We start from the raw sequence: 23423 nt of genomic DNA on the forward strand, positions 1-23423 counted from the left end.
CTAGTCTAGCACTGAGTTATTGCTGCATGCAGAGCTGTGCAATTGAATAAATAAGTAAATAAAAATCTAAAAATAAATAAACCGCAATGAGTCTTGGGTTATTTAAATAATTTAAAGATATCACTGTCCCTAACTTAAAGCCTCCCACTTAATTCACTTCCTAAATTAAAAAAAAAAAAAAAAAAAAAAAAAAAAAACGCTTATAATACGTCTATCTGGCAACATGACTAGCTCACGTCCTCAATCACAACTCGCTCAAATGACGAGGCCATGCAACCTTTTCACGATGATAATATTTATTTATGTATTTTTTAAAACCCAGATATAGCTCGCTGAAATACTTCTGCGGCTGCATCATCTACCTCAGCCATCCTGATCAAGACCTGTCACTGTGAGTCTGATCCCACCTAACCTGCCTTCCGTTTCCACTACACGCCTTCCGTTTCCACTATACTCTCTCTCGCACATACATACATTCTTCTCTTACATACATACATTCTATATATGTATGTGTGTATATGTATGTGAAAGGAGAATGTATGTGTGTGAGAGTGCCAGAACTATTATATGTATGTGAAAGGAGAATGTATGTGTGTGAGAGTAGAAATATATGTATTTAGAAGGAGAATGTATGTGTGTGTGAAAGCAAAAATATATGCATATGAAAGGAGAATGTAAGTGTGTGTAAGAAGATTAGAAATGTATGCATGTGTAAGAAGAATGTAAGTGTGTGAAAGCAAGAATATATGTATGTGAAAGGAGAATGTATGTGTGTGAGAGTGCCAGAACTATTATATGTATGTGAAAGGAGAATGTATGTGTGTGAGAGTAGAAATATATGTATTTATAAGGAGAATTTATGTGTGTGTGAAAGCAAAAATATATGCAAATGAAAGGAGAATGTAAGTGTGTGTAAGAGTAGAAATGTATGCATGTGTAAGAAGAATGTAAGTGTGTGAAAGCAAGAATATATGTATGTGAATGGAGAATGTAAGTGTGTGAAAGCAAGAATATATGTATGTGAATGGAGAATGTATGTGTGTGAAAGCAAGAATATATGTATGTGAATGGAGAATATAAGTGTGTGAAAGCAAGAATATATGTATGTGAATGGAAAATGTATGTGTGTGAGAGTGCCAGAATGAATTATGGCTTGTACGGCCCCTCATAGTCCGTGCTGCACCACATACGTAATGCACACGGACTGCATACGCACTGCAGACAGAGTATGTGTGAAACAGGCGTGAGCAGGGCCGTAGCTGTGGTCAGCGGGGACCCGGTGAAGGTTGTACCAGTGGGCCCTGTTTGAAATTTTTCATTTGTATGTTCGTTTATTTGTATTTATTTGTGCTATTTTATACATTTTTTTTTTTTCAAGTTTGTAGGAGTCAAGGTACAGAAACCAAATAATTAATGTAAAATAGCACTGGATAGTCTTCAATGTAAAAATGAAATATACAATCAAACCTACATTTATTCAGACACCTTCAACATTTCTCACATTATTACAGTTTTGCTATATATATATAAAAATTATATCTGGTGTCTGAATAATTTTTAGTTTGACTGTTAAAACTACAAAGTAATTCAGTCAAGAGCAGTGAGTGATTTTCATTTTCTTGGATTAACATCAGCAGCCAGTAGCTAAATTAGGCTTGGTCACTTTAAGAGACGATGAACGCATCCGATATAATACACATCCCATTTTTTTCCTCAACTGTTTACTTTCACTTAAGAAATAACTGACAGTTATTTTGAGCATAATTTCCAAGGTGGATATTTTGACATTGTGTATGTATTTGTTGGCACAAGAGCAAAAATAAGCAAATTCAATGTTCAAGTGTTTTGAGACGCCTTTCTCTGCGTGAGCCTGAACACCAGAACACAGCGAGTACTGAATTGGGCTCTTTAACATCTTTTTGTTTGTTCAAACTGCGATGTGTATTTGTTAGTTCAGGTGCAGGAGGGACTTTGAGGAGAACTTCGCAGAAGAGAGCTCGGTTCAGTGTTGCTGTCCGTGATACGCGGCTCTCGATCTCTCTCTTGCGCACCGAACACAGTGCTCGAGTAACCGGCTACTCTGTTCAGCTTTTCCGCATCTTGTTTTTGGATGCTTTAATGGTAAATGGTAAATGGACTGCATTTATATAGTGCTTTCAACAGACCACATGGCCATCCAAAGCGCTTTACAGTTTGATAAGTCACACCTGAGTATAAGTCACATCAGTCCAAAAATACGTCATGATGAGGAAAAAAAACATATAAGTCACACTGGACTATAATCGCATTTATTTAGAACCAATAGTGATGTGTCATTTGTGAACGAATCGTTCTTTCTGAACGAATCCTTTAGGTGAATGAATCATTCTCATTCACGCAATCCACTGACTCATATTTCTCGTTCATTGAAGTTCCTCCCTCCACAACAGCGCGGTGCTATTAGCAGCGCATGCGCAGCTCGGTGAACCGGGTAACAACCATTTCATCCTGTCATAGAATTACTCAACCTCGAGCCAATAGCCTTCGATTATGAGATGTGACAGAGTATGTGATTTGTTGCATGTAGTGAACGAATACGCCCTTCAATTAACTAGATTCATATGAGTCTGAACGAGATCTAGAGATCTTCTCGTTTGTGAATGAAATGACTGAACTGATACCCATTGTCGTTCATGAACGAGTTGAATGATTTAGCACACATGTCGTTCGTGAATGAGTTGAATGAACGGATACGTCGTTTTTGAATGAAATGAACTTGTATAGCTTATCTCGTTCATGAATGAAATGAGAGTAAACTGGGTTAGTCTGCCATTTAGCATGTCATTCTCGCAAAATGTTGCACACATTTTTATAAAGCCAGATCAGTTTTTGTAACAAGTGAATACGTTCATTGACTTAAGACATAACACATAATAGACTCCTGCTGGCACATTTTGTTTAATATGAAAAAATTATCACTGAACGAAACAGTGAACGATTCTGAACAAATCATTTTGGTGAATGAACTGAAAATGAACAAATCTCTTGAAAGAATCATAATTTCCACCACTAAGAACCAAGAACCAAAAGAAAACATTACCATCTACAGCCGCGAGAGGGCGCTCTATGTTTTCAGTGAGAGGTTACATGAGCACTGAGCAGTATAGAGAGCCCTCTCGCGGCTGGAGATGGTAATGTTTTCTCTTGGTTCATTTCTCTTGGTTCATTTCTCTTGGTTCATGTCAAATTAAATTTGATGAATAAGTAGCACCTGACTATAAGTTGCAGGATCAGCCAAACTATGAAAAAAAGTGTGACTTATAGTGCAGAAAATACTGTAATTTATTAATTATGAATTTTATTTCATTTTATTTCTGTTTTTTATGATTTTGGATTATTCTAATAGTTTTAATTTAAAAAAAAAAAGCTTTTGGGACATTGGCAATGAAGTCTTACAATATTAATAGGTCCGTACATCAGAAATTAAGAAGACAGCGGTGTTACTGTACTGTTGACTTTTCTGAGATCATAGCTTGCTTGAGATCCTAGACACAAAAGGCGTAGACTTAGTTTTTCTAGATTAAGATTCACAATTAATATGTAAAACTCAAAAATAAACTTGGATGAGCTAAGTCATAAATAGGTGTCTACAGGAGACATTGTCTTGAAGAGTGTTAAACTCAAGGTCACACTAATGAAAACTGTAAATTCAACTCTTGTCACACATGCCAGTCCTTTGGCATTTTTACAAGTTTTTTTTTATTTTTATCTTTTTAAATATTGTAACCTTTGTTGTCCTAAGAGAATCCAACAACAAATATATCTGTCTTCCAATACTAAGATGCTACCCCAAATCTACTCTTAAACACATGCCTTTTATTTAATTACGTTACCTCTGAATGTTATAGATATACATAAAATGGAAAATAAATGATTATGAGGTAGCATTTCCTTACAAGTACAATCTTACTTCCAGTGTTGTGCCTGAACGCGTTCATTGAACGATAGTTCATGAACTCGTTCATATTTTGGGCGAACGTGAACTGAACGTGCTGAATTAATGCCTGATGAACGTTACTGTCAACTCGTTCATTCTGGTGTCTGTGAATGGCACGCTTTCTCAGATTAACTTCGTTCAATAGGGTGCCAGATTTCTATGGAGCCTTCCAGGCGAAAACCCGGCTAAAACACACCGTAAATGGGTCTTAATATGTAGCGGAAAACACCCAATCTGGCAACACCAGCAACCAGTGTCACACAGCCGTCCGCCGCATGCGTGACGCATCATCAAAAAAAAAAAAAAAAGCATGGAGGCGACAGCAGCATGTAGCAAGAAGGCGTACGATCATTTAAAATAATTTTATGATGTTTATGACAAGGTCGGTGAGAATGGGAGACAAAGCATTAAAGCAACAATGGGGAAATGCTGTCCCCTCAATGCTAATGTAAACCCTGGTTGATAAGGATTCAAAATTGGATATAAAGATGAAATCTGACGCATAGCTTCATTGTTAGAACTGATAAAATAATTGCTGTCTCTGATTCTATATGGGCTGTGGCAATAATTTTGAAAAATAATAGCTCGCAGCAACATATGGAAAAAAAGAACTATGAACTAGTTCATTTTTGGAACTTAGTGAACTTAGTTCAAAATTGTGTAGTTTGAACTATGAACTGAACTAGTTCATTTTAAAATTTGTGAATTGAACTTTGAACTAGTTCATGTAGAAAGTGAACTTTCCCAACACTGCTTACTTCAATATGTGCTTGAATTGCTTTTCAAATTTACTCATGATAACAGCATTTAAAAATGTTTTCTCATCTGCTGTAGGTCCACCTGGCAAAAGAGGAAGAAGAGGACCCAATGGAGACTCTGGTGAGTGTGTTTTAATTCCACATTTTCAAACTGTTAAATCATGAAAATGATTTGCTGGGCACAATCTGTGGGACAGTTAATAAATGTTCCCCTTAACCACAATTTCCAAGTGCCTGAGGAATCTTTCATTACAATTACATGCTAACATTTCAGTACAATTACATGCTAACATACATAACATTGCATCCATTCACTAACTTTCCAAAGGGTTTGGTTTATCATAGTAGCTATTACCATTAGTTACATTTTTACTGAACCTCCAGTTAGAGGTGCAGACACAGGCCAGCCACACAAATCCGGTTCAAATGAGCTAGACATTTTCTATAAACGTGTGCATATGAATAGCTCTAGTATCACATTAAATGTAAGAAAAAATGTAAAAATCTCAATTATGTATATGTAGAGTATCAGTAGCGGTTTCCTTCCAAAGTTGTGAATCTAACTTATAATCTAACTGGAATATCGTTCAAAACATTTGTGAACAAATACCGTTTCCATCCAACGAGTTAAAGAGAACAGTCGCTGATAAACTGGCACTATACATCACTAAGAAAAGTAGGAGAAGCTACTAAACATAATAAATTACTTGCAGATGAAACACAATGAATGCGGTTATTGCTTTCGGGGGTGGATGCTGCTGTTTGGGAATGCAGTCGTTTAGCATTTCTTGGTGGCAATTATACAGAAATACTTTGATGACAGACTTCGCTCAGGCATTTGCGAATGACCATAACAACATTTTAGATGCTGTTGAATGAGGTCAGTCTGCTGGTTAGTCAGGATTTACAATCCCATAGCACAAAGTCACATTACTTTTTTAATGCACTTGGAGGAATTATTCGCAGTAACCCTTTTTCGCACAAGTCAAAAACTACCTCAGAAAAGCATTTTTATTAATTTATTTTTAGAATTTTTTGAGCGTTTCCATCACTCGATTCTGATGAAATATTTCAAAATGCGTATAAAAGCAGGGTGATGTAAACTCAGTAAGTGGTAAGCTGAAGTGGTACATGTTGATTATAAAAGGACTTCCCTCTGTACTACCCCTCTCCATAAAAGGCTGATTCAAATTACTGCATATATATATATATATATATATATATATATATATATATATATATATATATATATATATATATTGTAGGTATTGAGTGCTGTACATGCTTATACTTTTCATGTTCATACTTTTCAGTTGGCAAGATTTCAAATTTTCTGAGATACTGAATTTGGGATTTTCCTTAGTTGTCAGTTATAATCATCAAATTGAAAAGATATAAACAGTTGAAATATATCAGACTGTGTTTAATGAATGAATGTATTATACAAGTTTCACTTTTGAATGGAATTAGTGAAATAAACTTTTTGATGATATCCTCATTATATTACCAGCACCTGTATGTTTAAGTTTCGTTTTAGCCTAAATTAATTAGTTTTGGTTTGTCTTTAATATTGCTATAGCTTATTATATTTTTAATTCTTGTTCTTTTCTAAATACTGTTAATTGAAATTATTTGTTGTGGAGTGAGGGGAACTAAAATAGCTTAGAGAAGCTTCTCAAATTTCACAGAAACAGTTTTCATTTGCTATATTAACCTAAAATAATTATTAGAATGAAATTTGGAGTCCGACTTTCATTATGCATATACAGCGTTACTTATTATACATTTACTGTTATTCTATATTCTTTATATTAAATAAAATTTTAGCATCCAGATGCGTTGGGAACATGGAAACATTTGGATTTGTGCCGAATGAGAGAGTTATACATCAGCTTCAACTTAGATTAATTTGTTTATGGATTTAGGATTTATAGCCTAAACTTGAGAGGATATGTTTTGGAGAGAAACTAATAACTGTTTTTATAATGTTTTTAAACATTTTGCTTTAGACTACAGGCTAATAAAATGCGACGTGAGCATTTTTTACTTTCAAAACACAATCTGATACAAGTATTTTTTTCTTTTAACAATGCAGCAAACATTTTTATAATATCTATTTTAAATACTTTATCTTTAAAGTGTTGATAGAAATTTTTCTTTAAGTAGCTTACATTTGGCAAAAAATCTAGAGAAGATGATGCTGTTTGGCTGTGACTAGCTTTAGATCTCAATCCTCTCAAAGATCTTTTCCTTTTCTTTTTAAGTAAAGAAAACGCTATACTTTATTATTATTATTTTATTATTATTAAGCAAATTATAATGAAAAAGTATTTCTTCCACCCGAACTGGTTTCAGAATGGTAATAAAATCACGCATAACGCTGAACAGAAATGTTAAAATATCGATTCTGCTCGGAGTGAACCATTTGAATTTTTTTTTTTTCATTTTCAAGCCCTAGTTCTAGGTTATTACATGCAGAGATTTTAGGTCCTATAATTAATACCTATGTTTTTTTTTTTTTTTTTTTTCACAATTTAGTAGTAAGAAATTATTCCTCATCCTGGTTTTTATATTGAGTATGCATTCCATAAATTTTTCATATTGGAATGTTTCTCCGGGATGCCAAGAAATATAGAGCTGAGTATCATCAGCATAAAGTAATGGCCTTAGTACTGAGCCTTGAGGTACTCCAAACTGCACTTGTGATCAACATGATAACAACCACGGTCAGATGATAAGAGCATTTGTAACCCCTAAGGAGAGCAGTCTCAGTACTATACTCGGTACACTAGCTTGCTCTATTCTTTTTGTATTCTATCTGTTTTCTTTTTATTTATTATATTATTTAAAAGCCCTTGCTACATGTACTGCGTTTAAGCTAACTGAAACTTTTTATAGCACTTATACATCATTGCTCTTTAGTTGTTTTTGATTGCTTCCATTGACCTCATTTGTAAGTTGCTTTGGATAAAAGTGTCTGCTAAATGACTAAATGTAAATGTCCTATGATACGGTTTAAATCTTTACGAAATCCTCACAGATACCATTTTTTCTCTACGAAGGAATATACTTGTTAGGATACTGCCTTTTCTATTATCTTGGTGAGCAGCTTAATAACAGCCAGTTTGAAGGTTTTGAGGACATATCCTAATGACAATGAGAAGAGGATCTATGACTTCTGGAAGCACCTCTTTTAGGAACTTAGATGGAATAGGGTCGAAAATACCAAAATTCCTTTATAAAAGAGAATCCATAGGTTCTGTTACATAATCAAGTTTTTGGATGTGCTAAGAAATTGAGATAAATCAGAAATATTAGTTACAAAGCAGTCTTTAGTGGTTGAAGTGATGGTTCTGACATACTTGTAACAAGGAGTAGAATTTACAGTTTTAGTTATATGAAGATTACACAAGACCAGATACTGATCTGTGATATCATCGCTTGGCTTCATAATTTCAACACTATCAACATCAATTCCATGTGACAGTATTAAATCTAGATCTGGGGTGGTGGCGAACTCCAGTTCTGGAGAGCCACAGCTCTGCAAGAGTTCAGCTCCAACCCTAATTAAAACTCACCTCCCTGTAGCTTTCTAGTTACCCTTCAGACCTTGATTAGCTTGTTCAAGTTTGTTTAACCCTTATGCGTTGTTGGGGACTTTTTCATCCACTAGGGGGTAAGTTTTATTTTGGGCACAATTTTCTCTGTGTGGAATGATTTTTGGTGACAAATCTTATTTTGAGGCCTGGACCGGAAAACAGCACTTCTTAGGTCATCACTTAACAACCGAATACTTTCACCACCATAAAAAGGCAGCAGGTGTATAAATACAGTTTTGTTTACTCCATGTAGTTCTGAGAGCTGAGGTGTACATTTAGATTTTCTCAAATATGTTAAGGTAAGTGCGCAAAGGTCTCTCTCACACACTCTCTCTCTCTCTCTCTCTTTCTCACACACACACACACACACACACACACACACACACACACACACACACACACACACACACACACACACATACACACACAATATAATATGCTGTTATACTCCATATAGCTTCATATACAAGTCAGAAACTAAGCTTTTTTTGCACAGGCCTATCTAAATGGTTAATGGTCCCAGCTAGTGATCAACTGTAAAAATAACAACTGTTACCTCTTCCCAACAGGGAAAACCACCAAAAATCAAGAATCTCACACACACACAAACACTATAATTTGCTGTTATACTCCATATAACTCCATATACAATTCAGAAACTAAGCCTTTTTTGCACTGGCCTATCTAAAGGGTTAATGGTCCCACCTAGTGATCAACTGTAAAAATAACAAAGTTTACCTCTTCCCAAAAGTGAAAACCACAAACAATCAAGAATGCATGATTATATGGTGTCATGGCTTTGCAATCAAAAAATGTCGTTATAATGGAAGTCAATGGGGCAAAAACAGCCACGAACAGTAAATGAGGGAGAAAAAAATGAATTCTAATGCTGCACAAAAACGAATGTTGCATCAAATGCATCAAAGCCAATGTTGCTACTAATCTTTGACATGCCCAAGACTGTTATACAAAGTTAAAAAATAAATCCAGCCACAATTTACTTTTATATTGAAAATAAGTAATTTTGTGTCATCATTTATGAACTTGGCAATTAAAGAGTTAAAATCTTGGAATTTTTTTAAACATTTGGTAGTTTTGATCAGGACTGAAGTTGATTAACAGATTTATGCAAAAAACAATAAAAAAAAAATGAATCTGATACATTTTAGTGCAGTTTAATTGAGTGGATGTTTTCATCCCGAACTTAACGAAAGGGTAGTGAATTTGAACAATGCACAGGGTTGAAGGAAAACTCTGCAGGGCTGCTACTCTCCAGGACTGACGTTTGCCACCCCGTATGATTTCAAAAATGTATAGGACCTGACACGTGTTGTCTAACCCCAATACAGTTCAAAATGTTCACCAAGAATTAAAACTTCATTTGCAGCCAGCACTAACTTGGATATAAAATCAGCAAATATTTTATAGGTTCTGTATGTGCCCTTGTGGACTGTATACAGTAGCCAGTACAAAGATCACAGAGGATTTATCATTAACACTTCTTTCTCTAGATAATGTAATATGAAGCACTATTACTTCAAACGAGTTACACCTGAAGCTCACCCTCTGAGAAATACTTAATTTTAGCAAGATGCCCCACGGCTTTACCTTTTGGACGTGGCTCATGGTTTTAAAAGTATTCTTTGGGGGTATACTCATTTAACCTGTTAACCACACCCCCCTCCTTATGGGACTCATAGCTGAAAGTGCCCTACCTTATTCAAAATTGCAACAGTTCCTTACTACTTATGTGCTGGTACTCCTTTGCTGCCCTGTCAATGCCCCTCTGGTACATCGGCTAGCTTTCTAAGGACCTCCTGGTCATGGTGCCATTTGTAGCATCCCTGGGAGAGCATGATCTTACAGCCTGACAAGATGTGCTGTAGACTTGCGTTAGGGGTATTGCAGAGTGTATGTTGAAGGTTCAGAGGACAGGGAAGCGTGTCGTAGGTTGAGCGGATGATGAAGCTGAGCCTTGCCTGCAGGATCTTTCAAAGGTCTGACCAGGTGATGTTTCAGTTGACAAGTCCCTCCCAGATTTTCCAGCTTCCCTGTCAGCCCTGCAACACAGCCTTGATCCTGTTGCGCTCCTCCTCCATTCTTGTCACCTCTGCTACCACCACGTCCTTCCTCTCTTTGTGGTTGGCCATGGACCAGGACAGCGGCACTTCTCCCCACCTTAGCCCTGCTCTTCCTTTCTGGACTCTACTGAAAACCACTTTCGGATGAACGCTTTGGCTTTTCCATCCATCTGACTTGCGGTGGATGAGGGAATCTCACTCATTTTTTAGTGGCCACATCACCCTTCTGTAGAGCATAAATTGATAGCACCACACCATGTACTTCTCTGGGAGTTGGCTTTGATTGATCTTTGCCAGGCCTTCTGAGAGCTGTTTCATCACAGTTGTAGGACTTCAGGAAACAAACACAAAAATTAAACTCCACAATCGTCCTAATTTTTTCCAAAGGAACCAAAATATTTTCCTTTCTCCCATCTGTGGTCTTAGAGCTATTAATGATTAATCCTCTGGAGTCGATTAATGCCAATACATGTTTTGTGGCATCTTCTCTTGATAACACTGAAAAGATGATGAATTACACTTTCAGTTTTGATCGTACAGATAAGAGCAACACATCAATCAAATCTGTAAAGGGTCTACTTTTATTTCTACAAACGCATAATAACAACAAAACTTTGACATTTACAAAATAAAGAAAACAAACAGGGTGCGCTGTCTGCCGCCTTGGTCTATGGTGATCTTCATTTAGAAATGCGTCAATGAAATGAACTGTAACTCAGCAAATACTCAACAAAGATACATGAGAGACATATCTATAGAAAGTGTGACGCCTAGTTTTAAACTAAGCAAGTGCTATCGAACAAAATATGACAAATATTCTGTGATAAAGTAATCTGAAAAGATGATGAATTACACTTTCAGTTTTGATCGTACAGATAAGAGCAACACATCAATCAAATCTGTAAAGGGTCTACTTTTATTTCTACAAACGCATAATAACAACAAAACTTTGACATTTACAAAATAAAGAAAACAAACAGGGTGCGCTGTCTGCCGCCTTGGTCTATGGTGATCTTCATTTAGAAATGCGTCAATGAAATGAACTGTAACTCAGCAAATACTCAACAAAGATACATGAGAGACATATCTATAGAAAGTGTGACGCCTAGTTTTAAACTAAGCAAGTGCTATCGAACAAAATATGACAAATATTCTGTGATAAAGTAATCCATATGAAAACAATGCTATGTCCTGTATTTCACATTTCCCTGCATTATATCTAATGTGACCACACCCGTGCGCTGAATGCGCAATTGTTATTATAATGTTCCATGTGAAGCTGAAGTGCTTGATTTAGCACTGATCATAAACATGAGTGAGTCTTTTTTTATTAATCTATTTGTATTAGTTTTCACACAATCTTTAAATTCATCAAAAACAAAACAAACAAAAAAAACTGAAAATAAAATATTCTCAGCTCTTTTCAAAATTAATAATAAGTATAATAATAGTAAAAATAAATGTTTTTGAGAAGCAAATCAGAATATTAGAATGATTTCTGAAGGATTGTGTGACTGGAGTAATGATGCTAAAAATTCACCTTTGAAAGTCACCATTGATTGTTCCTAATAAAGTTTAACTGCACTCAAAAGTGAATCTCAAGTTATTTTGTGGGATAATTCTATGTACAAAAAATATATTAATTTATTTTGTCCTCACTGTCTTGGAACTCTTCCCTCTCAGTCACATAACTAACTGAAAGGCTCATTATGAACATTATGCAGTTCAATCTAGTGTTTTCTGTGAGTAACTAAACAAGATGATTTCCACATCATTATAAAGCAAAATCTCTACAAAGGCTACAAAGTCCAGATTTGACAATCTTGTGAACACATTTTCTGTATGTGTTTTATGACCTTATTTCAGTGACTTCAAAATGTTAGTTCTTCTTCTGGAACTCAAACTGCGTTGAACGCCTTGTGGAACGCCTTGTGGAACGCCTGTGGTCACCCGTCTGTAGAGCGTTCCCCATCTGACATGGCATATCAATTATTTAGAGATGCTAGCTGTGTATCGAGCATTGAAACATTTCCTCCCAGACCTGAGAGGTCACCATGTGTTGGTGCGGCAACACATCGGTGGTCTCTTATGTCAATCACCAGGGGGGTCTGCGTTCGCGCCCCTTGTACAAGCAGGCCCAACAGATTCTTCTGTGGTCCCAGGTCAAACTCCTCTCGCTCAGAGGACCGGGGAATGGAGGCTTCACCCCGAGGTGGTGAATCAGATATGGAGAGTGTTTTCCGAATTCCAGGTGGACCTCTTTGCGATTTAAGAGACATTGCAATGTCCCCTCTGGTTCTCTCTAGTTCATCCAGCTCTTCTAGGACTGGACGCTATAGTACAGACCTGGCCAAGGCTTCGTCTGTACGTCTTTCTCCCTATTGCACTGCTCCCGGGAGTTCTGGCGAGAGTAGTGGCCCCATTCTGGCCGGGGGGTCATAGTTCAGTGGTGACTGGGGCAGAAGTTTGGGAGCGAGTTCAGCTTCCTTATGGATGAAGCTGTCTTTCAGTCTGCTGGTCCTGGCCTGGAAACTCCGCAGTCCCATCCCTGATGGCAGCAGACTGAAGAAGCTGTGTGACAGGTGTGTGGGATCACCTGTGATGCAGAGGGCTTTTATGGGTGAGAGAGGTTCCGTAAACAAGGTAAAGATGCTGCTGTGATTTCTTGGCCAGTGCTTCTGTGTTTTCAGTCCAGGAGAGGTCCTCTGTGATGTGCAAACCCAAACTGGTGCTGCTCACTCTCTCCACAGTCACACCATTGATGGTCAGAGGAACATTCTGAGTGTGTGCTCTCCTGAAGTCAACAACAATCTTCTTCATCTTCTCCACGTTCAGAGAGAGATTGTTGTCACTGCACCACCTGGCCAGGTGGCTCACCTTGCTCCTGTAGTTTGTCTCATCTTTGTTGCTAATGAGACCCACCACAGTCGTGTCATCCGCAAACTTAATAAAGAGGTTGGAGCTGTGTGACGGTGTGCAGTCGTGGATCAGCAGAGTGAAGAGGAGGGGGCTCAGCACACATCCTTGGGGGCCCCCAGCGTTCAGTATGATGGTGCTGGATGTGTTGTTGCCGACCTGTACCGCCCAAGGTCTTCCAGTCAGAAAGTCCAACAGCCAGTTGCACAGCGAAGTGTTGAGCCCCAGCTGGACCAGTTTGTAAATTAGCTGTTGAGGGATGATTGTTGTTGAATGCTGAACTGAAGTCTATGAACAGCATTCTGACATATGAGTCCTTTTTGTCCAGACGTGTGAGTGCTGAGTGGACGGCAGTGGCGATGGCATCATCGGTTGACCTGTTGGACCGATATGCAAACTGGAAGGGGTCCAGAGAGGGGGGGGAGGCAGACTTGATGTGGTGCATGACTAGCCGTTCAATGCACTTCATGAGGATGGGTAAGTGCAACAGGATGGTAGTCATTGAAGCAGGATGGAGATGGCTTCTTCGGAACTGCAATGATGGTGAGAGCTTTGCGTGCATTGATCCTGCTGAAGAATCTCCTCACGCTGACTGGGGTCAGCATCATCACCTGGTCGCCGGGAGGAGGTGGAGTCTTCTGTGCAGTGGTGCTGTTTTGTTGCTCAAAGCAAGCGAAGAATGTGCTCAACTCATTCAGCAGAGAGATGATGCTGTCACAAGTACGTGGTGGGGGCTTTTAGTCTGTATTGGTCTGTATCCCCTGCCACAGGCTCCTAGTGTATCTGCTGTTGCTGGATTGATGGGCTATCCTTCCGGAGTGCTGTCTCTTAGCATCTCTGATGCCGTGGGATAGGTTGGCCCTTGCTTTTCTCAGGCCCACCTTATCTCCAGCTCTCAAGGCATTGTTCCATGTCTTCAGGAGTCTGTAGACCTCCCCTGTCATCCACTGCTTCTGATTGGCCCAGACAGTGATGGTTTTTGTGACTGTTACATCATCAATACACTTGTTGATGTAGGCAGTGACAGTCTCTGAGTACTCCTAGAGGTCAGTGGAGTTATTGTATGTGGCAGCCTAGTGTTGTCAAAAGACCCGGTACTAAAAAAATGTAAATGTGACGGTACCAGGTTTCTTTAAGTACCAGTAGTATCAAGGTCCCGTTCAAACCCGGTTCAGCGCTATGATTTCCGCAAAGCAGAAAACGAGGATGGAATCTCAAAATCCAGTCATGAAAATGAAACTTACATAGTGGGCGGAGCTAATGCACAAATGTCATTGGCTGGCGCTGATCTAGTACATCCCTGTTTTGATTTCAGCAAATCAGTTTGACCGAACGCAGACAACATGATTAATATTCATGAACCCAGCAGCTCATCAATTCATAGTGCATTGTATATACATTAGTATGTGTCACACTGTCTGGTCTTTGTTTCCCTGGGTGTCCACTAGTTGGCTCACTTCCCTTTAGGCACCTCACTGTAGGCACAATTCCCACTAGCCTTGTCCCTTCATCACAGTAATTGCACTCCTGTTAATTGCACCAGGTGTCTTCACTTATTAGTCATTAGCCTCCCTATATTAACCAGTCTTTTCCTGTTGTCTGCATGGAGTCCTTTCCTTCCACTTCCTTCCATACCCAATCTTCTCGTCTTCCGAGTTCCTCGCATTCCGAGTTCCTGTTCCTGTTCCGTTCCTGTTCCTTCTTTGTTCGTTTATTTGGATTGTTTTCTGGTTTTAACCCCAGCTTGTTAGATTACAATTTGGATTACCCTAAATAAACATTACTGCACAAGATGGCCGCCAGCCCAGCGCCGCTGCACAGAATGGCCGCCGGCCCAGCGCCGCTGCCCAGGATGGCTGCCAGCCCAGCGCCACTGCCCAGGATGGCTGCCAGCCCAGCGCCACTGCCCATGATGGCCGCAAGTCCAGTGCCACTGCACAAGATGGACGCCAGCCCAGCACCAAAGCACAAGGTGGTCGACAGCCCAGCGCCATGATGCAAGATGGCTGCCATCCTAGCGCCACAGCACAAGATGGCCGCAAGCCCAGTGCCACAGCGCAAAATGACCGCCGGTCCAGAGTCATGGCACAAGATGGCTGCTTGTCCACTGCCTCCCCTTACAAAAATTAACCATGGTTTTACTACAAATAAAACCAAAAAACATGTTTTTTGTAGTTAAACCATGGTAACCACAAATTAATCATGGTTTTGCTATATTAACCATAGTTTAACCATGGTATTTGTAGTAAATCTGTGGTTTTACAAATGGCAGTCAATACGCCAAAAAAACATGGGTTACTACAGTTTTACTATAATAAAACCATGGTTATTTTTCGTAAGGGTCTGCACAGAATTACAGCCACAGTTGACGCTCCAGAGTTAAGTCAGGTTCCCCTTGACCTTCCATAGTCGAGTCAGGTTCCCGTTGACCCTCCAGAGTCGAGTCAGGTTCCCGTTGACCCTCCAGAGTCGAGTCAGGTTCCTGTTGACCCTCCAGAGTCGAGTCAGGTTCCCGTTGACCCTTCAGAGTCGAGTCAGGTTCCCGTTGACCCTCCAGAGTCGAGTTAGGTTCCCGTTGACCCTCCAGAGACGAGTCAGGTTCCCGTTGACCCTCCAAAGTCGAGTCAGGTTCCCGTTGACCCTCCAGAGTCGAGTCAGGTGTTTGTTGACCCTTCAGAGTCGCGTCAGGTGCTCGTGGACCCTCCAGAGTCGAGTCAGGTGCTCAGTGACCCTCCAGAGTCAGGGCTAGTCACCGTTGACCTTCCAGAGTCAGGGCTAGTCACCGTTGACACTCCAGAGTCAAGTCAAGTCACCGGTGAAATTCATGGACAAGGGTAAGTCACCGGTGAAATTCACGGGCAAGGTCAAGTCACCAGTATACTTCATGAGCAAGGTCAAGTCACTGACTATCTTCATGGGCAAAGGCAAGTCACCATTGATCTTAATGAACAAATTCAAGTCACAATTGATCTTCATGTGCAAAGTCAAGTCACCAGTGATCTTCATGGACAAAGTCAAGTCACCAGTGATCTTCATGAGCAAAGTCAAGTCATCAGTGTTCTTCATGGGCAAGGTCAAGTCACCGACTATCTTCATGGGTAAAGGCAAGTCACCATTAATTTTCATGAACAAATTCAAGACACCATTGACCTTTATGTGCAAAGTCAAGTCACCAGTGATCTTCATGGACAAAGTCAAGTCACCAGTGATCTTCTTGAGCAAGGGCAAGTCACCATTGATCTTCATGAACAAATGCAGGCCACCAATGATCTTCATGAGCTGAGTCAAGTCAACATTGATCTTCTGGAATCCAGTCTAAACACCATGGGATTACCAGAGTCTCTCCACGTCTCTGTGGAACTACCAGAGCCTCTCCACTCCTCTGCTGAACTACCAGAGCCTCTACACGTCTCTGCTGAACTACTAGAGTCTCTCCTTGTTTCGGCTGAACTACCAGAGTCTCTCCTCGCCTCTGCGGAACTTCCTGAGCCTCGTCACGTCTCAGCGGAACTCTGAGCGCTCGACTGATCCTGTCGTGGCCACGGAGGCCACCCTTAATCTTCATGTTCTCTGTTTCAGACTTACCTAACCAAACTTGCTCTTCTGTGTCATCGATCCCACTGGGGTGGTCTTCTGTGCTGCCCAGGTGGCCCTCTGCCTCCACTGCACGGATGTGGTGGTCTTCTGCGCCGCCCTGGTGGGCTTCTGACTCGACCGCACGGATGTGGTGGTCTTCTGCGCCGCCTTGGTGGGCTTCTGTCTCGAGCGCTCGGATGTGGTGGTCTTTTGCGCCGCCCTGGTGGCTTTCTGTCCCGACCGCATGGATGTGGTGGTCTTCTGCACCGCCCTGGTGGGCTTCTGTCTCGACCGCACGGATGTGGTGGTCTTTTGCTCCGCCCTGGTGGGCTTCACGTTATGTCCTTCCTGGACTTGTGTTTTGTTGTTGTGTATTTTTTTTGTTTTGTTTGTTTTTTTGCTTCTCTTCTGTCTGTTTCCATCTATGGAATGTCACGCTGTCTGGTCTCTGTTTCCCTGGGTGTCCACTACTGGGCTCACGTCCCCTTAGGCACCTCACCGTAGGCACTACAATTCCCACTAGCCTTGTCCCTTCATCACAGTAATTGCACTCCTGTTAATTGCACCAGGTGTCTTCACTTATTAGTCATTAGCCTCCCTATATTATCCAGTATTTTCCTGTTGTCTGCATGGAGTCCTTTCCTTCCATTTCCTTCCTTACCCAGTCTTCTCGTCTTCCGAGTTCCTCGCATTCCGAGTTCCTCTTCCTGTTTCCGTTCCTGTTCCTTTCCTGTTCCTTCTTTGTTTGTTTATTTGGATTGTTTTCTGGTTTTGACCCCGGCTTGTTGGATTACGATTTGGATTACCCTAAATAAACATTACTGCAATTGGATCTCTCGTTCCCTGTGTTTCACTGGGTCTCCGAACGTCACAGTATGATAGTAGAATTAGTAGTAGTATTATCTTTTAATAATAATTAATATGATCTATTACTATTTTTTTTTTACAGAAACCCTCAATGTCCAAAAATATCTTAAGCATCACCACCAGTCTTAAGTTCAGTTAAAATGACAAATACGCATTCATTAGGCCTAAAAGTAAATTTTTACATAAAGGCATTTTGCTAGAAATATTACTATTATTTAGTCAAATGTATGATACTGCTACTACTGTTGAAAAAAATTATAAAACTTTACTTTTTAAAGAAATAAATCGCAATATTTCTTCCATGTTTTAATTTTAATAGCAAATCCCCTTTATTTACCAAAATAAAATGTGTTTAAATTTCTTAAATTAAAAGACAAATTAAATTTGGGTGAAACTTGTTTAATGTTTTTCATAATTATATAACTTGTAGAAAAACTTTAAACACAATTGTAAATAAGTATAAAGAATGGCATTGGTTTTATTTTTAGTGCTAAAAAGTTTTTTTTTTTTTATTAGCATATTTTTGTGTTTTGCTTTGGTAACGAAATTGGTACCGAGAACCATGGATTTTCACTGGTATCGGTACCGAATACTGAAATTATGGTACCGTGACAACACTATGGCAGCCTGCTTAAACTTGTCCCAGTCAGTTGTGTCGAAGGAGTCTTGAAGAACCTCTGATGATCCTTTTGGTCACACTTGAATCTGTTTTTGAACTGGTTTGGTGATTTTTAATGAATGGTCTGTATGCAGACATTAGCATGACAGTGATATGTGGTAGAGCTGTAATCGGGCCTTAAAAGTTAGGCCCGACAGGACCCGAGCCCGACAGGTTTCGGCCCGAGCCCGACAAGTACATTTTGATTGACAGCTTTTTTAAAGCCCGAACCCGTTTACAGCCCGACATTATTCACATGTGCGCACGCACACAGCTCTTTTGCCAACAATGAGCAATTTATTCATGTTTTAACATAATTTATTCATAACTAACGTAGACTAGACCACTTGGAAGTTGGAATAAAGAAATAAAATAAGTCCTCTGTAACATCGTAACATCTCAGCATTCTAGACATAGGCTCATTTAACCTATAAATAGACCAACGCACCAATAAAAACGAGTCTTTAAAAAATTAAAATAAATTTTAAATTAAGATGGGTATTTGGCAATAACGAAATTATGATAAAGGCTCCGCCGGATTTGCTTCGCACTGGCAGATGATATTTAATAAAAGAATAATGCCAACATTAGCGTAAATACTCTGTCAACATTATGCATTTAAGACTCAATGAATATTCATTTGAAAAACCTTTACTCACAGAGATTAGGCTAGGTCTACATGTTTTTGTGGAGGAAAATGATTGAATCCACTGTATATGTCTTCAGCGCGCTCCTTCTCATTATAAGCATGGTCAAAACTTTTCCACACCTCAGACTTTGCTTTAGTTGCTGGTGCAACCAAAACGTAATCACCAGAGGCAAGCCTCCGTTACACCTGCTCAGCATTCATTTTCGCATCTTTCTCACGCTAATCGAAACACATCACATGACCGCTCGTTTACCTCGCAAACCGGAGCGCAAGCCCGAGCCCGACCCGAGCCCGCGTAAGATGATAGAAATTAAGCCCGAACCCGACCGAACCCGTAAAGATCTTCAGCTCTAATATGTGGTCTGAGGCACCAAGGTGGGGGAGGGGGAAGGCTCCTCTCTGTGTGGTGTAAACAATTTCCAAAATGTTATTACCTCATGTTGGAAAGTTAATGTGTTGGTGTAGTTTGGGAAACACACTCTTTAACCACCGGCGGCGCCAGGGGGGATCTTGGGGGGTCTCAAGACCCTCCAAAAAAACGTTCTGACCCCCCATTTGACCCCCCATCCTCTTCCTGATTAATATATATATATATATATATATATATATATATGGGATAAAGATTTAAAAAATATATATCTTCAAACTACGCAAAATAATAATAAATAATAATTATTTCGACATTTATTCGTACTATGAACCGAGAACCGTTTCTGTCAGACACGTCTGATTCGAGAACCGAGGAGCTGATGATACTGCGCATGTGTGATTCAGTGTGAAGTAGACTGACTCACAGCTCGTCTGAACCGAACGGATTCTTTTGGTGATTGATTCTGAACTGATTCTGTGCTTATGTTATAAGCGCTGGTAAACTGAAGGCTTGAATTAAGGGCAGTCATCGCTAATGACATTACATCGAGCGCAAAAGAACCCGTGAACCGTTTTTTTTTCAACTGGTTTATGATCGAATTGTCCGAAAGAACCGGTTCACTTGAGCACCTGCTCCTTTGCCCCTTAAGTGCCCTTTTGTCAAAGCTAAATTTCCTCGTATTTTTTTTGTAATAACATACCCTTCTGTGAATGCCTGCCCACACCCAACCATAATATTATTACAATTTATTAATATATAAAATGAAATAAAATGACCAACATGATAACCTTTCACCTGACCGGGAAAATTCCTCATGCCGCATGCGCATTTTTTTAATTGCTAAAAGATATTTTCAACACCGTGGCAGCTGGTAAGTTGTGTTTTTCATTCTCAGCGAAGTGATTTTGATGTTTAAATACTTATTATTATTTTACAAGAACGAAGAACGAAGATATGTTGCTGTGTGTAGCCTGTAGTGTAGAAGTAACGCTAGCGTGCTGTTTGGGGGAGAAAAGTTTCACAGGCATCGAGGGGTCTGGTCTTTTTTATGTTATTTGACTAAACTTTTATTATATTGCAGTACTTATTTATTTCTTAACACGTTGAGTGCCTTAAAATAATTATCACAACACTGGTAAGGCTTATTCAGATTTTCTCATTCTCTGAATTATCATTATAAAAATAAAAACTTATTATATAATAATATATTATATAATATATATTATATATTATATATATAATAATATATAATAAATTATATAATTATATATAAATTAATTATATAATTATATTTTAAATGTGAAAAAAATGTATTTTTGTTTCTTTTTTCTACAATAGCAACAGTGTTTACAAGAGCATGAGGCCTGGTTCACACCGGACGCCGAAGCGGACGGAACGGAAAATCACGCGCGGTCCGGCGCCTGCCTGTTCACACCAGACGTGTATTCTCCACGACGCTTCTGCTCAGACACCCATCCCCCCACCCCCTGCCACCCGCCCTGTAGTCCGCCCACTCCCGTTGCTCTTTGTGTGCATGTGTGTGCGTGTGTGTGTGTTGTGTTTGTTTTTGTTTTTTTTCATTTTTCTAGTCTGTTTAGATACACAAATATGATCGCATTTGTCACTCGCCGTATTTTAATTTGAAAATTGCTTATATTTTGACAATTGACTGGATTGTCTCGTGTTTCTTGGTGTGACTTCCTTCTGGAATTGACGCGGATCGCTCGCGGCTCGCGAAAAAAATAGACCAGACGCCGAAACTGGCGCTTCACGGCATGGGCCGGCTGCAGCACGCCGCGGCGCTCCGTGTCTGGTGTGAACGACACTATAGGTTAGCATGGGCGCCGAAAGGAAGCGGCCTCCGTTCCGCGCCACTTCCGCAGTTCAGCCCCGACAAAACGTTGCACAATGTTTTTTAAACAGAAACGGTGATGCGTTGAACACACTGTTCTTATGATGCAAGAGTTGCTACTATGGCAGCTGAGAAGGCCATTCTTTGTGTTCTTTGTGAAGAATATTCGGAGCCATCTATTTAGCCTCACATACTGACTTTATTTGTAGTTCATATGGTTTTAATACTCTGTATTTTCTTTCTCATTTTTAGGAAAAGCACTCAATTACTATTGGTTATTTCTATACCAAATGTCATACACTTGCAATAAAAATATAAACAACTACATCATTATGTTGATATCCTTTATTTTCACAATAAAACTTACGACAAACATGTCTTCTAATATCCTCAGTTGTTGCGTATACCGAGCTACAACGAACACATTTGTACAGAATTTTCCTTGAAGCCATTGTGCGAGTTCACTTGAATACCGCGTGCTTTATATACATGTTGCTGCTGATTGTACTGCAGTTCTGACACACCCACCAAACAAGAGAAAACGCATCTCAAACCTTGTTGCACACCGGTGCACACCATTTCCAGGAAACATGATGTTCAACACGGAAACCGTAGCAAACGTTGTGCACCGTTTTGAACTTGAACATGCCCCAGGCTTGAGCCGGAAAAATAATTGATTAGTTCATCTCATGAGTCTTCGGGTCGAGTCATTCCTTAATCACGTGACAGACCCATACGCTAAAACCATAGACAGTAAAAAATGGAGTATTGAGTCGGAAAGAGAATTGATTAGTTCATCTTTTGGTTCTTCTGGTTTTTCGTTCTTTTGTCCCGTGATGTGACAACATTGGCTAGAGTAATTAGTTAATTTACAACTTTCCTTACAAATGGGTGCGTAGTACTTATTTATTATTATTATTATTATTATTATTATTATTATTTACTCTTACAGTTACGTGATGCATTTCTGGTTTCAAATTGTTGCTTTTAATTTCTGTCATGATGGTACTTTTCCATAACACTGAACGTGGAAATAAAGAGTTGGTTATGCTTTAAATGTTGATATTTTTTTCTGTCTGTCTGTTTGTTTTTGTTTAGTTGTGCAGTTATTAAATCTGATTTGTCTGTGTAAACCATACTTTTGTAACATATGACACTTTATAAACATTAAAAAACACTGTGTGCATACTTTTGAATTGTTGTTTATTGTTTATTTTTGTGCCAGAAAAGCTTTGTAACAAAGAGGACAACTATTCTAAAATAAATTAAAATAATAAAAATGTAAATAATTAAAAATTAAATTAAAATTAAAAGAAAATTAAAAGCCACAGGGTCTAATAACCAAATGAACTTTAAAAGTACAACATAAAAAAAAAAAAAAAAAAAAAAAAAAAAACTAAATATTGCACAACAAGCTATGCTTTTTTAATATATAATTTTAATGAATACATTTTAAAATAACACTTTTGTGCCAAAATAAAAACTTTATATCAAAGAGGATAACTATTCCCAAAATAATTTTAAACCATTTGAATAAAAAATAAATCAAAAGTAAGAGATACTAAAGCTACGAAGCCTTATAACAATAACACATTACCTTTAAAAATCACAACAACAAAATATTGCACAACAAGCTAGTCTTTTTCTAAATAAATAAAAATAAATAAGCTTTAAAATAAATAACACACTGTGGCTATATTTTTAGGACTTGCTTTAAGGCATGTTTGCATTATATATATATATATTCTTCTATCTGAGATAATATTTTATAGCCTAGTGTTTATTTACCGATAGACAGTCAAGAAGACAAATTAATCAATATTTTATTTATAACAGGGTTTTATTTATTTATAAAATAATAACAAACCACAGATCCTCAACAAACAGTAACAAAAACACAGTGACAGAAAAGTCATAAATAGATGAACTAATCAATTCTCTTTCCGGCTCAAGATTGCATTAGTTTTGCGTATGGGGCTGTCACGTGATTAATGAACGAGTCAAACTCGACCCGAGACCCGAAAGACTCATGAGATGAACTAATCAATTCTCTTTCCGCCTCAAGACTGCATTGGTTTTGCGTATGGGTCTGTCACGTGATTAAGGAATTACTTAAACCCG

At 38.9% G+C, this 23423-nt stretch overlaps 1 protein-coding gene across 26 annotated transcripts in view; it reads left to right on the top strand.

Annotated features, from left to right (window-relative positions):
- LOC113098631 (collagen alpha-1(XXV) chain-like) overlaps positions 1–23423 on the top strand; it is a 564810-nt gene that overhangs the window by 173627 nt on the left and 367760 nt on the right. For 25 of the 26 annotated variants that reach the window (XR_003289116.1, XR_003289115.1, XM_026263668.1 and 22 more), the window contains one exon: positions 4811–4855. Coding sequence is in view for 24 of the 26 variants with exons in the window: in XM_026263668.1 (XP_026119453.1) it covers positions 4811–4855 (45 nt within the window). In the remaining 2 variants the exon portion in view is untranslated. Of the gene's footprint in view, positions 1–4648; positions 4856–23423 lie in introns of those variants that run through there. The other variant, XM_026263687.1, reaches the window with a different exon arrangement.

Source organism: Carassius auratus, unplaced genomic scaffold (assembly GCF_003368295.1).
Source record: "Carassius auratus strain Wakin unplaced genomic scaffold, ASM336829v1 scaf_tig00216597, whole genome shotgun sequence".
NCBI lineage: Eukaryota > Metazoa > Chordata > Actinopteri > Cypriniformes > Cyprinidae > Carassius > Carassius auratus.